At 38.9% G+C, this 10,069-nt stretch overlaps 3 protein-coding genes across 13 annotated transcripts in view; 1 reads left to right on the forward strand and 2 right to left on the reverse strand.

Annotated features, from left to right (window-relative positions):
• Positions 1–3,122, reverse strand: part of LOC119558020 (diacylglycerol lipase-alpha) — a 31,581-nt gene extending 28,459 nt beyond the window's left edge. For 9 of the 11 annotated variants that reach the window (XM_037871143.1, XM_037871139.1, XM_037871141.1 and 6 more), the window contains exons 1-2: positions 2,574–3,122; positions 79–298 (exon numbers count right to left, since the gene is read on the reverse strand). The gene's annotated coding sequence lies outside the window, so the exon portion shown is untranslated. The remainder of the gene's footprint in view (positions 1–78; positions 299–2,573) is intronic. The other 2 variants (XM_037871137.1, XM_037871138.1) reach the window with 2 other exon arrangements.
• A 559-nt stretch (positions 3,123–3,681) lies between these two features.
• On the reverse strand, positions 3,682–4,628 carry LOC119558024 (TM2 domain-containing protein CG11103). The gene has a single exon (XM_037871151.1). It carries the CDS (start codon positions 4,563–4,565, stop codon positions 3,888–3,890), a length of 678 nt encoding a protein of 225 aa, XP_037727079.1. The 5' UTR covers positions 4,566–4,628; the 3' UTR covers positions 3,682–3,887.
• A 690-nt stretch (positions 4,629–5,318) lies between these two features.
• Positions 5,319–7,757, forward strand: LOC119558023 (cathepsin B). Its single transcript, XM_037871150.1, has 4 exons — positions 5,319–5,627; positions 5,720–5,980; positions 6,126–6,293; positions 7,133–7,757. Exons 1-4 carry the CDS (start codon positions 5,508–5,510, stop codon positions 7,604–7,606), a joined length of 1,023 nt encoding a protein of 340 aa, XP_037727078.1. The 5' UTR covers positions 5,319–5,507; the 3' UTR covers positions 7,607–7,757.
• The last annotated feature ends 2,312 nt before the right edge of the window (positions 7,758–10,069 follow it).

Raw genomic sequence — 10,069 nt, forward strand, 5'->3', positions numbered from 1 at the left:
ACTTATTACATACTTCTTTTGGTGCAATTATGGTATAGGGTTTTTATTATTATTTTCATTTTTTGTAAAAAATCTTACCGCAATTTGTTGTTGCCAGCGCGACGCTGGCTGCAGTCGGGCGTCGCTGCTGACGCCGCTGCTTCTTCGGCTGCTGCGGTCGCAAAAAAAGTTGGCAACTTTTGATGTTGGTTTTCGGTTTTAATTTTTTCTTGGCTTCGGTTAACGCTTTTCACCGATCCCTCCACCGCTCTTGTTATACTTTATGGTTTTTATTTTACGCTGCCTTGCTTCGGTTGCACTTTAACACAAAAATTCCAAACATACAAAAAAAATGAAGAAAAAAATCGTTTCACGGTTGGCTTCATTAGCATTATTGTTTGTTCGTTTGTTGTTTTCTCTGAACACTTTCTCGCCCGCGAAAGTTAGATGGAGATAGATAGATAGAAGGGGAGAGAGAATGAGAGCTATTAAATCAGACAGATTTCCCAGATCTTAAATCGTTTAAAAATTTGTATCTTTAAGCATTTTATGACCTTAAGATACTTTCGTTCATGAGGATTTACTTCTCTTAACCCTAAATGGTAACTTATTGTTATTTAACAAAACACAATTTAAATTCACCTGAATATATACAATAGTAGATTTCCTTATTTTTATTTGTTTTAATGTATTAAAACGATCCTATATCATTTATTTTTCTTTTTTCCAGCTTACTAAACTTAGAAAAGTCCCATCTAGAGGTTTAAGAGATTGGCAAAGCGAGGAAATTGTCTTTCTTCAAACACGTTTTAGGAAATAGAGCGCAACTGTCTTTATAAGTGGGCTTTTCCCCTAGCTTGGTTGTACCAAGTACAGCCACTTAATGGCCCCATAGAACATTTTTCATTCCACATTTAATGTCCCTATAAAAGTTCATCTTGCAATTTAAGCAGAATTAATTCAGTTTCTTATCCTCTGGCGAAAGACATTTTCTTTTTAAAACCGCAGAGATTAAGGTTAAAAAAAATAAACTAGACTACTATTTTGTTGCCTTAAAATGTATCTGGAAAATTGGCATGTCTACTTTAAATTTGGGGCACTCTTTTGCAGGATGCTGCTAATTAGAAAGCTACTGGTTTCGGTTAATCTCGTTTACATCATCGTCGGTAGTCGGTAGTTGGGTATCGCGTATCGAGTACCAACTGCCGAGCACCGTTAGGCGGCTGCACTTAATGAGCCTGAACTTTCACACCGCTGCAGCAGCGAAACTGAAGCCATTATGTACACAGAAAAAAATCAACTCGATAGTGAATCAATAGTTATTGTAATTTTGATGTGCGAATAATGTTCATTCTGTGCGAAGTATGTAAATAATTATAATCTTAATACTTCGTCAGTCACCACCGATACATATTCCATTCATAAATATACAAATGAATGTAAAATTCCATGATTTGTTAAGAACCAGATAAGAATTAGGTAGATTTGAATCTATAAATTTTAAAAAATTTTCTAGGTTTTAACCTCCGGTTTTAACAGTCACATAACATTTTATAAAAATTTTTTTTAAATGGAAACTCTAAAGCCTAATCCTAGAGATCCTATAAAATGAATCATCCTATGGTGGCACTTTTTGTTTATATAAAATAAATAATATTAAACGTTTATAAGCTGAATTATTAACAATATTTTTATTTTTATTTCTAAGAAACTTAGGAAGCTTTGAAAACTTTTAGGTATATTTTGTTGTATCATCTGAACCGTTATAGAAATAAGCTGTTTAGATACTTTTCTCCAAGAATACAACTTTTAAATTGACTTAGTAACACAATTTATTTAAACCTAGTTCCAGGAAAATATTCAAAAAAGTTAAAACCAGAACATTCCTGATATTTCGGTTTGACAATTTCTAGATGTGTATCTTTTTTTGACAAATGGAAGTACTGGAATCAGTTGCACATAAAATAAAATAGATCATCTTATCAAGGCCTGATATTTTTAGCTATGTATCTTTATTTGAAAAATGGAAATTATGGAATCAGATGCATAATGATGTATAAAATGAAATAGATCATCTTATCAAGGCCTGATATTTCTAGCTATGTATCTTTTTATAACAAATGGAAATTCTAGAATCAGGTGCATAATAATGTATAAAATCAAATAGATCATCTTATCATGGCCTCATATATCGATTTGACAACTTCTAGATGTATCTTTTTTGACAAATGGAAATTCTGGAATGCACAAACTCAAATAGATCATCTTATCGTGGCACCTGCTTCTTCTCTTTTTATTTCTGTGTAGCGCCGACGGCCTTGGCGGCTAATTACCGGCGACCGGTAATGCGGTCGCTGCGCCGTCGACGCTGCGTGGGCGTCGCTGTCGCTGTGGCGGCAGCGCAGCCTTAATCCCGCTCGAACGGATTAAGTCGATGATGCTGGAATGGCTTCAGCTGCAGCTTCAGGTGTGCGAGCGAGCGGATCGATAAATGGAAATTGCCACTGTCTCTCCTCGCTCTCTCTTACTCTCTCTCTCCGCTCCCTTACTCTTTCTTCCCCTCTTTCTTCTCCTTTCTGTTTACACTTATTTACCATTCAGTTTCTGCTGTTTTCCGCTTTACTTTACACGCACACTCACACACACACACACGCAAACAACCACTAAAGCACCGTTAGTCCATCAGCATCCAAAGAAATTCGAATTGTCTCGACCGCTGCCGCTGCTGCTGCCACTGCCGCTGCCTCTGCCGGCGTCGCTGTCGGCGTCCTCATGCTGTTGTTCTTGTACTTCTTGTACTCTTCTTCTCGTCTTTTTCCCATGGAATTCACTTTACACACGATTTTGTGTTTACGTTCTTGTGCCGCGATTTAAGTACTGTTATTACTTTTGGCTGTCATCACTTCGTTTGTTTGTTTTGTTTTCTTTTTTTTGTGGCGTTTCTTTTTTTTTGTGCATTAATTCTAAATGCCTAGCAAATATATACATATGTATATTTTCGTGTGTTTTATTTATGCACCGTTCACAGTTCTTATTCTTATTGTTGTTGTTGTTTCTTGCGGGAGAGACGCGCACGCAGCGTCGTCAATGGGGGAAAAATAAAAGAGAAAGCGTCTCTCCGTTAGACCGCGCGGTCGGCGAGCTTTTTTGCAACTGAATTTCGAGTTTCCTTTCGTTTCCACGCGAAACTTTCGAGGGCAGCCGCCGGCAGAGCGGCCGACTCCGCCTTTTTCCCGTCAAATTTGGCCTTGTTTGCGGAAACTAGCGGTTTTTATTGAGCTATTTAATGTTGCCATCTCTTTTACATAAAATAACACATTTTTCGTCCAATCTGAGGATAATTCATTAAATATAAACAAAATGTGGGACATCTTAAAAAATTATATAAATGCAACCAATTTGTTTAAACAATTTATTTTCCGATAATGTTTGGTTTTTTTTTCTTGCTTTCCCGTCAAAAAGGGCCGTTCGTATGTCTTAAGTTGGCGGCACTGGCGGTTTTTAGTGTGACCAGTCGACAAGCAGGAAAGATGCCATGTCTAAAGTTGGGCGCGACACTCAAATATATATAAAAAAGTGAAGTACATTATTGGGTTTATTTTATAAGGAAATACAACACTAGCTTACAGCCAAAAAGGAAAAATTATAATTAGTGTTCGATTCAATCATCAGATCAATCTTTATATACAAATCAGTGGGCCATATTTTATAGAATTCTATATATATTAGTATTCCTTCTATGTGATTACAGATTGAGTTGATAAATCTGGCGCTTAGGCCCAAGTATAAACTATACCACTCATTGGGAATACAAAATAAAACAGATGTTAAAATCTAATACCCATAAATCGGCTTATTTTACTCTAATCGATCTTACTAAGCTACTTAGGACTAAGCACAGAGGCATATCACACATAGGGGTTCCAATTGCTGCCGTCCTCGGGCAGCAGATTGTTGGTGATCAGCAGGATGACATCGATGATCCACCAGACGCCCACGCCGCCCATGGTGAGTAGTTTGCCCACGGCGGTGCCCGTTTGCCCGAGACAGAAGCGATCCATCCCGAGGAATCCTAGCAGCATACTGTAGATAAGAGTGGTCACAAAATAGTGATCCGTGTAGCGGACACAGGGAATTCCGGCGCGCAGAAAGGTGCGATTCCCATAGCACTCGATGTCCGAGAACACGGTGCACAACACCTCGGTGTGCTCCACATCCTCGTAGGTGGATCCGCCCCACTTGACGCATCCGATGGGCTTGCCGTTCTTGGCCGTGGCGTTCTCATGGCGATCCACGGGATCCTTGCACTCGAGGAAGTCGCGCGGCAGAAAGGAGCAGCTCACATAGGGTCCCAGTGGATGGAAGGCGGAGTTGCCAGGTCCGCCGGAGGAGGAGGATGACGACGAGGACGAGGAGGAGGCTCCCATTCCGGAGCCCAGTTGCGCTTGGACGGGCACCACCGATTGCACCGCCGTGCCGGAAACCACCGTCTGCGGCTGCTCCTTGTCGCTGCGCGCCTGTATTGCCCGGGCAGCGGGCAGACTGTTGGCCACCAGGAACGCCACAAATCCGTAGAAAATCCGCATTTTAGTTAGCTCCGGATCAAAATATTGCCAGCCAGTGTAGCCACACCCTCGTTTGGTTAACAGAGCTCTGTTAGCTTTGTTGACAAATGGGCGACTATCGATATTTTGTACAATCAGCGTTTCTGTTAACAAAAACAACAACAATATCAAAAATAAATCAAGCACTTTAAATATAAGATATAAGAAATAATAATAAGGAGAAAGCAATAATATAATTTAAAATGTTGAGAAAATATTTTTGAACCTAGGAATATAAAAATCATTGCAAGTGTCATTTTTTTTTTACTTTGTCTTATTTGTACACATTTTATTGATTTATTTTAAATTTGTCTTAATTGTATGCCACAATTATTCAACCACAATTTTCAAGAATAAATGGTGTGTAATTTTAGACATTTAAATCGAATTATTTTTGATAATTTATTTATTGTCCCAGTTTTTTGTTTAACATTTTATTCAAAAATCAAATATTGCAAAGGTAGAAAAGAAGGAGTAGTCTTTAGTACAATCTTATGAATTATTTTTTAATAAACTACATATTAAACACAACTTTAGGCTCTTATAATTTGTTAAATCAAAAAACCATAAGTAAATTATTATTATATATTATTAGATCCACACAACATTCGTGTCACTACTATCGTGGCATCTCTACTATCGATAGGCACTTTCGCCATCGCATCGGTGTGCACACACTGGCCGTGTAATCAGCGGGCGCCAACCATTTTTTTTTTGGGAAAACAAGAGAAATAAAGAGCGTTCTCCGTCCGCTTTTCGCGGGCAGTACGAAAACAACTACGGAACACAGAGAACCCAAGCCAAGCCAATTATACCGACGCGTCATTTCGCCCCCCATTTTACTTGAGTGTGATTAGTGTGATTAGTGTGATTTGTGACATTTTTGCTGTGTCAGCGCTTGGAGGAACATTCGCTGGATTGAAAATGAATCTGCTGCTCCTGGTGGCCACCGCGGCCTCCGTGGTGGCTCTTGGCTCCGCGGAGCCGTCAATGCTATCCGATGAGTTCATCACGGTGGTGCGCAGTAAGGCCAAAACCTGGACGGTAAGCTATAGTCCCACATTTCCTTTGTTTTCCCCCGCTGTTCTCTGCTGACGTGACAAGAAAATTGCATTTTCCGTACTCTATCCACCCAGGTTGGACGTAATTTCGATGAATCCGTGACGGAGGACCATATCCGCCGCCTGATGGGCGTCCATCCGGATGCACACAAGTTCGCCCTGCCCGAGAAGAAAGAGGTTCTGGGTGAGCTGTACAAGGCCACCGATAAGGAGATTCCGGAGGAGTTCGATGCCCGGAAGGAGTGGCCAAACTGCCCGACCATTGGCGAAATCCGTGACCAGGGCTCTTGCGGCTCCTGCTGGGCCTTTGGGGCCGTGGAAGCCATGTCCGATCGGGTGCGCACATAGCTTAGCTCAGTTTATCTTATCTTATCGATTTTGTATAGACCCGCCTTCCCTTTGTTTAAGCAGCTGATGTATATGTATATATTCCTTATAATATGATTTCTTTATTTTTTTTTGCTGATTTCGCAATGTGCAGGTGTGCATCCATTCCCAGGGCAAGGTGAACTTCCACTTCTCGGCCGATGATCTGGTGTCCTGCTGCCACACCTGCGGATTTGGTTGCAACGGAGGCTTCCCCGGCGCCGCCTGGAGCTACTGGACGCGCAAGGGCATCGTCAGCGGAGGTCCCTTCGGATCCAACCAGGTGGGTGGTCTTCCCTTGCTTTAGGCTCATTCCCTTAAAGAGCAGGCTTGCCATTGGAGTACCTTAAAATTCAAAGACATTTTGTTTATAATGTTATGATTACTTCAAACCGTATCTTTTTTTCAAGGGACAGAATGTTTCAAACCTTGTTTATAGTTTTCGGCATGTTTATAAGTACATTTTGTACTTATAGTTCAGATTTACTGTCTTTAAAGATTACAATTTCTTGAAATTCAAGAGGTTTCTGTGACACTCATTTTATTTTCAGCAGAAAATATTTGTTTTCTTGGGAAATTCCCGTATATCAGAGTTCTTTTGTCTAGTAGTTTCAAGTTTGTCTAGCCTGAAACCCCATTTTTATAATATGTTTTTTACTTAGAAGTTACAGGAGTGTCTTAGGTTTGGTTTTTAAAAGGTTTTAGTTAAAGAGGTGCTGTTCTTTGCCTATTTTTATATTACGTCGATATTTTTAATCAATAATACTGGGTCATTGCAACGCAGAAACAATTTCAAAGCAACTTCTTTGCAACTTTGTTCTTTGTTTACTAGAAGTTAGCAATAAAGATAACGAAGCCATAAAGTCACTTTGAACGATATAGATATCGCTAGAAAGCGACTTTGCATTAATCTTGCCATATTAAGTTACATATACCAGCTATTATATTCTTTTCATTCATTTTTTTGCTATGATATATACTCTGCATTTTAAAAGGACTCCTAGTTTTTCTAGTTCTAGATTATTTTTCTCAAGATAACTAATGAATACTATCCATTTCAAAATAAAAAACGCTTTAAATCGGAGTATAACGATTCTAATATTAAATATTTTCTTGTTCCAGGGCTGCCGTCCTTATGAGATTTCCCCTTGTGAGCACCACGTGAATGGAACCCGTCCGCCCTGCGCCCATGGCGGTGGAACGCCCAAGTGCCAGCACGTGTGCCAGAGCAGCTACACGGTGAACTACGCCAAGGACAAGCACTTCGGCTCCAAGTCCTACTCGGTGCGCCGCAATGTGCGCGAGATCCAGGAGGAGATCATGACCAATGGACCGGTGGAGGGTGCCTTCACCGTTTACGAGGATCTCATCCTGTACAAGGATGGCGTCTACCAGCACGAGCACGGCAAGGAGCTGGGCGGTCATGCCATCCGTATCCTGGGCTGGGGCGTCTGGGGCGACGAGAAGATCCCCTACTGGCTGATTGGCAACTCGTGGAACACCGACTGGGGCGATCGCGGTTTCTTCCGCATCCTGCGTGGCCAGGATCACTGCGGCATCGAGAGCTCCATTTCGGCGGGTCTGCCCAAGCTGTAGATTGTATATGTATTGCGGCTGTACGCTGATATCAACCCTCTATTTACTATCGTCCCCCTTTTAATTTCAATTCCCGTTCGCAAATGACGTTTGTAGTTAATGTAAACAACTAAACCTGATTGATAATAAAGTATTGTATATGACTGTGGAACTGATCGTCGGCTTAGTGAACTCTGTACATCTATAACTAGAAAACGATGATAAGAGCTAATAATCTCAAATTTTTAAGTATCTTTCAACTGAAAATGCCTTGTCTGCTTGGTAATAATATTTAATTACAACAATTATTAGAAATTGCGGTGGAAACTGTGGCTTTTTGTATATTTTATTATAATAGTAACTATGTGAGCTAATCAATTTGCTTTTCTATTCCAAGTATTTATGTACATATATGTATTAGCTGTCAATCAACCACCAAGCGTACTGTTGGCATTCTGTTTTTTTAGAACTGAGTTTGCTAGCTGTTCGTTTTGCGAGTTGAAATACGATTAGCATATCATTTGATTAATCAAACAATGAGTACAGTCTGTTGGAATTCGTCATATGGGGCGATTTGGGTGCTTGATAATATAATTACTTATTCATCACTTTGTTTATTGAAAGATTAAGCTTTTCGCATATGACAAACTGCACGCTTTATTTGTTTAAACAAGTGTTATCAAACTGCCCATCATTTTCAATACCATATGCCAATCCCCTGGGATCGATTTCCTCTGCCATTTTGACACCCCTCAAATCCATTAAGTACACAAATCATTTTTTCACATAACATGTTTTATTTATTTTTCTCATTTGCAACATCAAATAGAACATTTGTTTTTTTGTTTTTGTTATCTTTTCATGAACCGCTTTGTTTTCGATTTTCAGCGAATTGATCAACTGGTTATAGCCACATCAATCGCTGAAACTCGATCATTTTCTAACAAACAGCTTACATCGAAAAATATTTGTTTATGCCATATTTCAATTGGTTTACTCTTGTTATTTGTCATAGTCCAATTTCAACAATTGGCTTAAAAATATCTGGGTTTTGGATAGGTTTACATTATACATATATTTATTTTCGTCGGGTCAGCTATCTTTTGCTCTTCTGTTTGTCATTCTTGCTTCGAATTATTCATATTTTTGTAGGATTTTGTAAATAGATTGCATTTGGCTTGCTCCTCATTTATATTTTGTTCATCTTCGACTTGTAGATTTTGTTGTCAATAAATAATTTCATACTTTGTTCGCCTCGTTCTCTTTACATTTGTTTACAATCTGAATTCGTATTTGTTATTCCTGGACTTTTGCACTTAATAATTAAAATACATAACCATACGGACACATATTTTCCTATGTACGTAACATTTGCATGCTGTGTGTCAAACCTTTCCATTGTTTTCAGTGTATTTTCTTCTTTGATTATACTCTCTGCATTAGTCATCGTCATCGTTTGTGGGGACCTTAGCTTATCATCTAAATGGTGGGTTTTCAAAATATCAATACAATTCTGCTCAACGCTTTATTGGCCTTGGGAGTTCTTATTTTGGGAGCGAAAGAATGTAGAATTCTACAGATTGCTACAATAAATTAGGAAGAAATCAATAGATTAATATGAAATTTTAGAAATACGTACAACAGTCATTATTATGCCTTTGTGTGAAGTCTAAAACTTGGAATTACATTCTATGTTCTATTTTTTCAGCACCTTGCTGTTTTTGGTGGGGAAAAGACGTAGACAGAGGTCTAAAAATGTGAAGAACAGTACAAAAACATGTTCAGTTTCCAAAAAGTATTCAGAAATGCCATTAATTTACCAACTAATTAGACAGACATAAACCTTTGGACTCTATGAGTATCTGGTGTGTTATTTAATAGGACTTGCCCTTATACTTCTATACCTCATGCCGAACCAACTCGCTACGTACTTATATAGGATAAACTCTTCTTAGGCAGAGGTTCATCTTAAAATCTAGTGGATCTTCCATTGGTTTTTAGTTAAATACTCGCTACAAAAGAATAAAATAGAGTTTAAAGTCGACTCAAATGGAGGAGAGAGGAACGTATAGCCGGACAATACTTGATCGGAACACTTTTTCAGTTAGCAAGCTGCAAAAGTCATTAATGTAGTTGCGCTAGATAAATATACAGTATATAGTGTAGGCATATGTATATATATATTATATATCCTTACATACAATTACACTGTTCTCATTACAACTACCGGTCTAAACTCCTCAATTTACATTTATATTTCAGTTTAGGAAGTATCTTACTGGCGTAACTCAACTACTCGATAGTTAACCGACTTTGGCTTAGGTAAACCTAAACAGATCGAACGGATTACATATACATATATAGATTTCTCATTTTGAAGGTCCCTTTAGTACCATTATATCTGTGTTATCTGGTTTATATCTGAGATTTCTTTCGCTTACAAGTTCGTGAGAGTTGTGAGAGTTTTTAGTTAACTTGTGTGGA

Source organism: Drosophila subpulchrella, chromosome X, assembly GCF_014743375.2.
Source record: "Drosophila subpulchrella strain 33 F10 #4 breed RU33 chromosome X, RU_Dsub_v1.1 Primary Assembly, whole genome shotgun sequence".
Classification (NCBI taxonomy): Eukaryota; Metazoa; Arthropoda; class Insecta; order Diptera; family Drosophilidae; genus Drosophila; species Drosophila subpulchrella.

Coding starts and splice junctions, on each gene's coding strand:
- LOC119558024 (XM_037871151.1), bottom strand. CDS start 4,565: ATGCGGATTTTCTACGGATTTGTGGCGTTCCTGGTGGCCAACAGTCTG.
- LOC119558023 (XM_037871150.1), top strand. CDS start 5,508: ATGAATCTGCTGCTCCTGGTGGCCACCGCGGCCTCCGTGGTGGCTCTT. Junction 5,628..5,719: donor GTAAGGCCAAAACCTGGACG/GTAAGCTATAGT, acceptor CTATCCACCCAG/GTTGGACGTAATTTCGATGA. Junction 6,294..7,132: donor GTCCCTTCGGATCCAACCAG/GTGGGTGGTCTT, acceptor TTCTTGTTCCAG/GGCTGCCGTCCTTATGAGAT.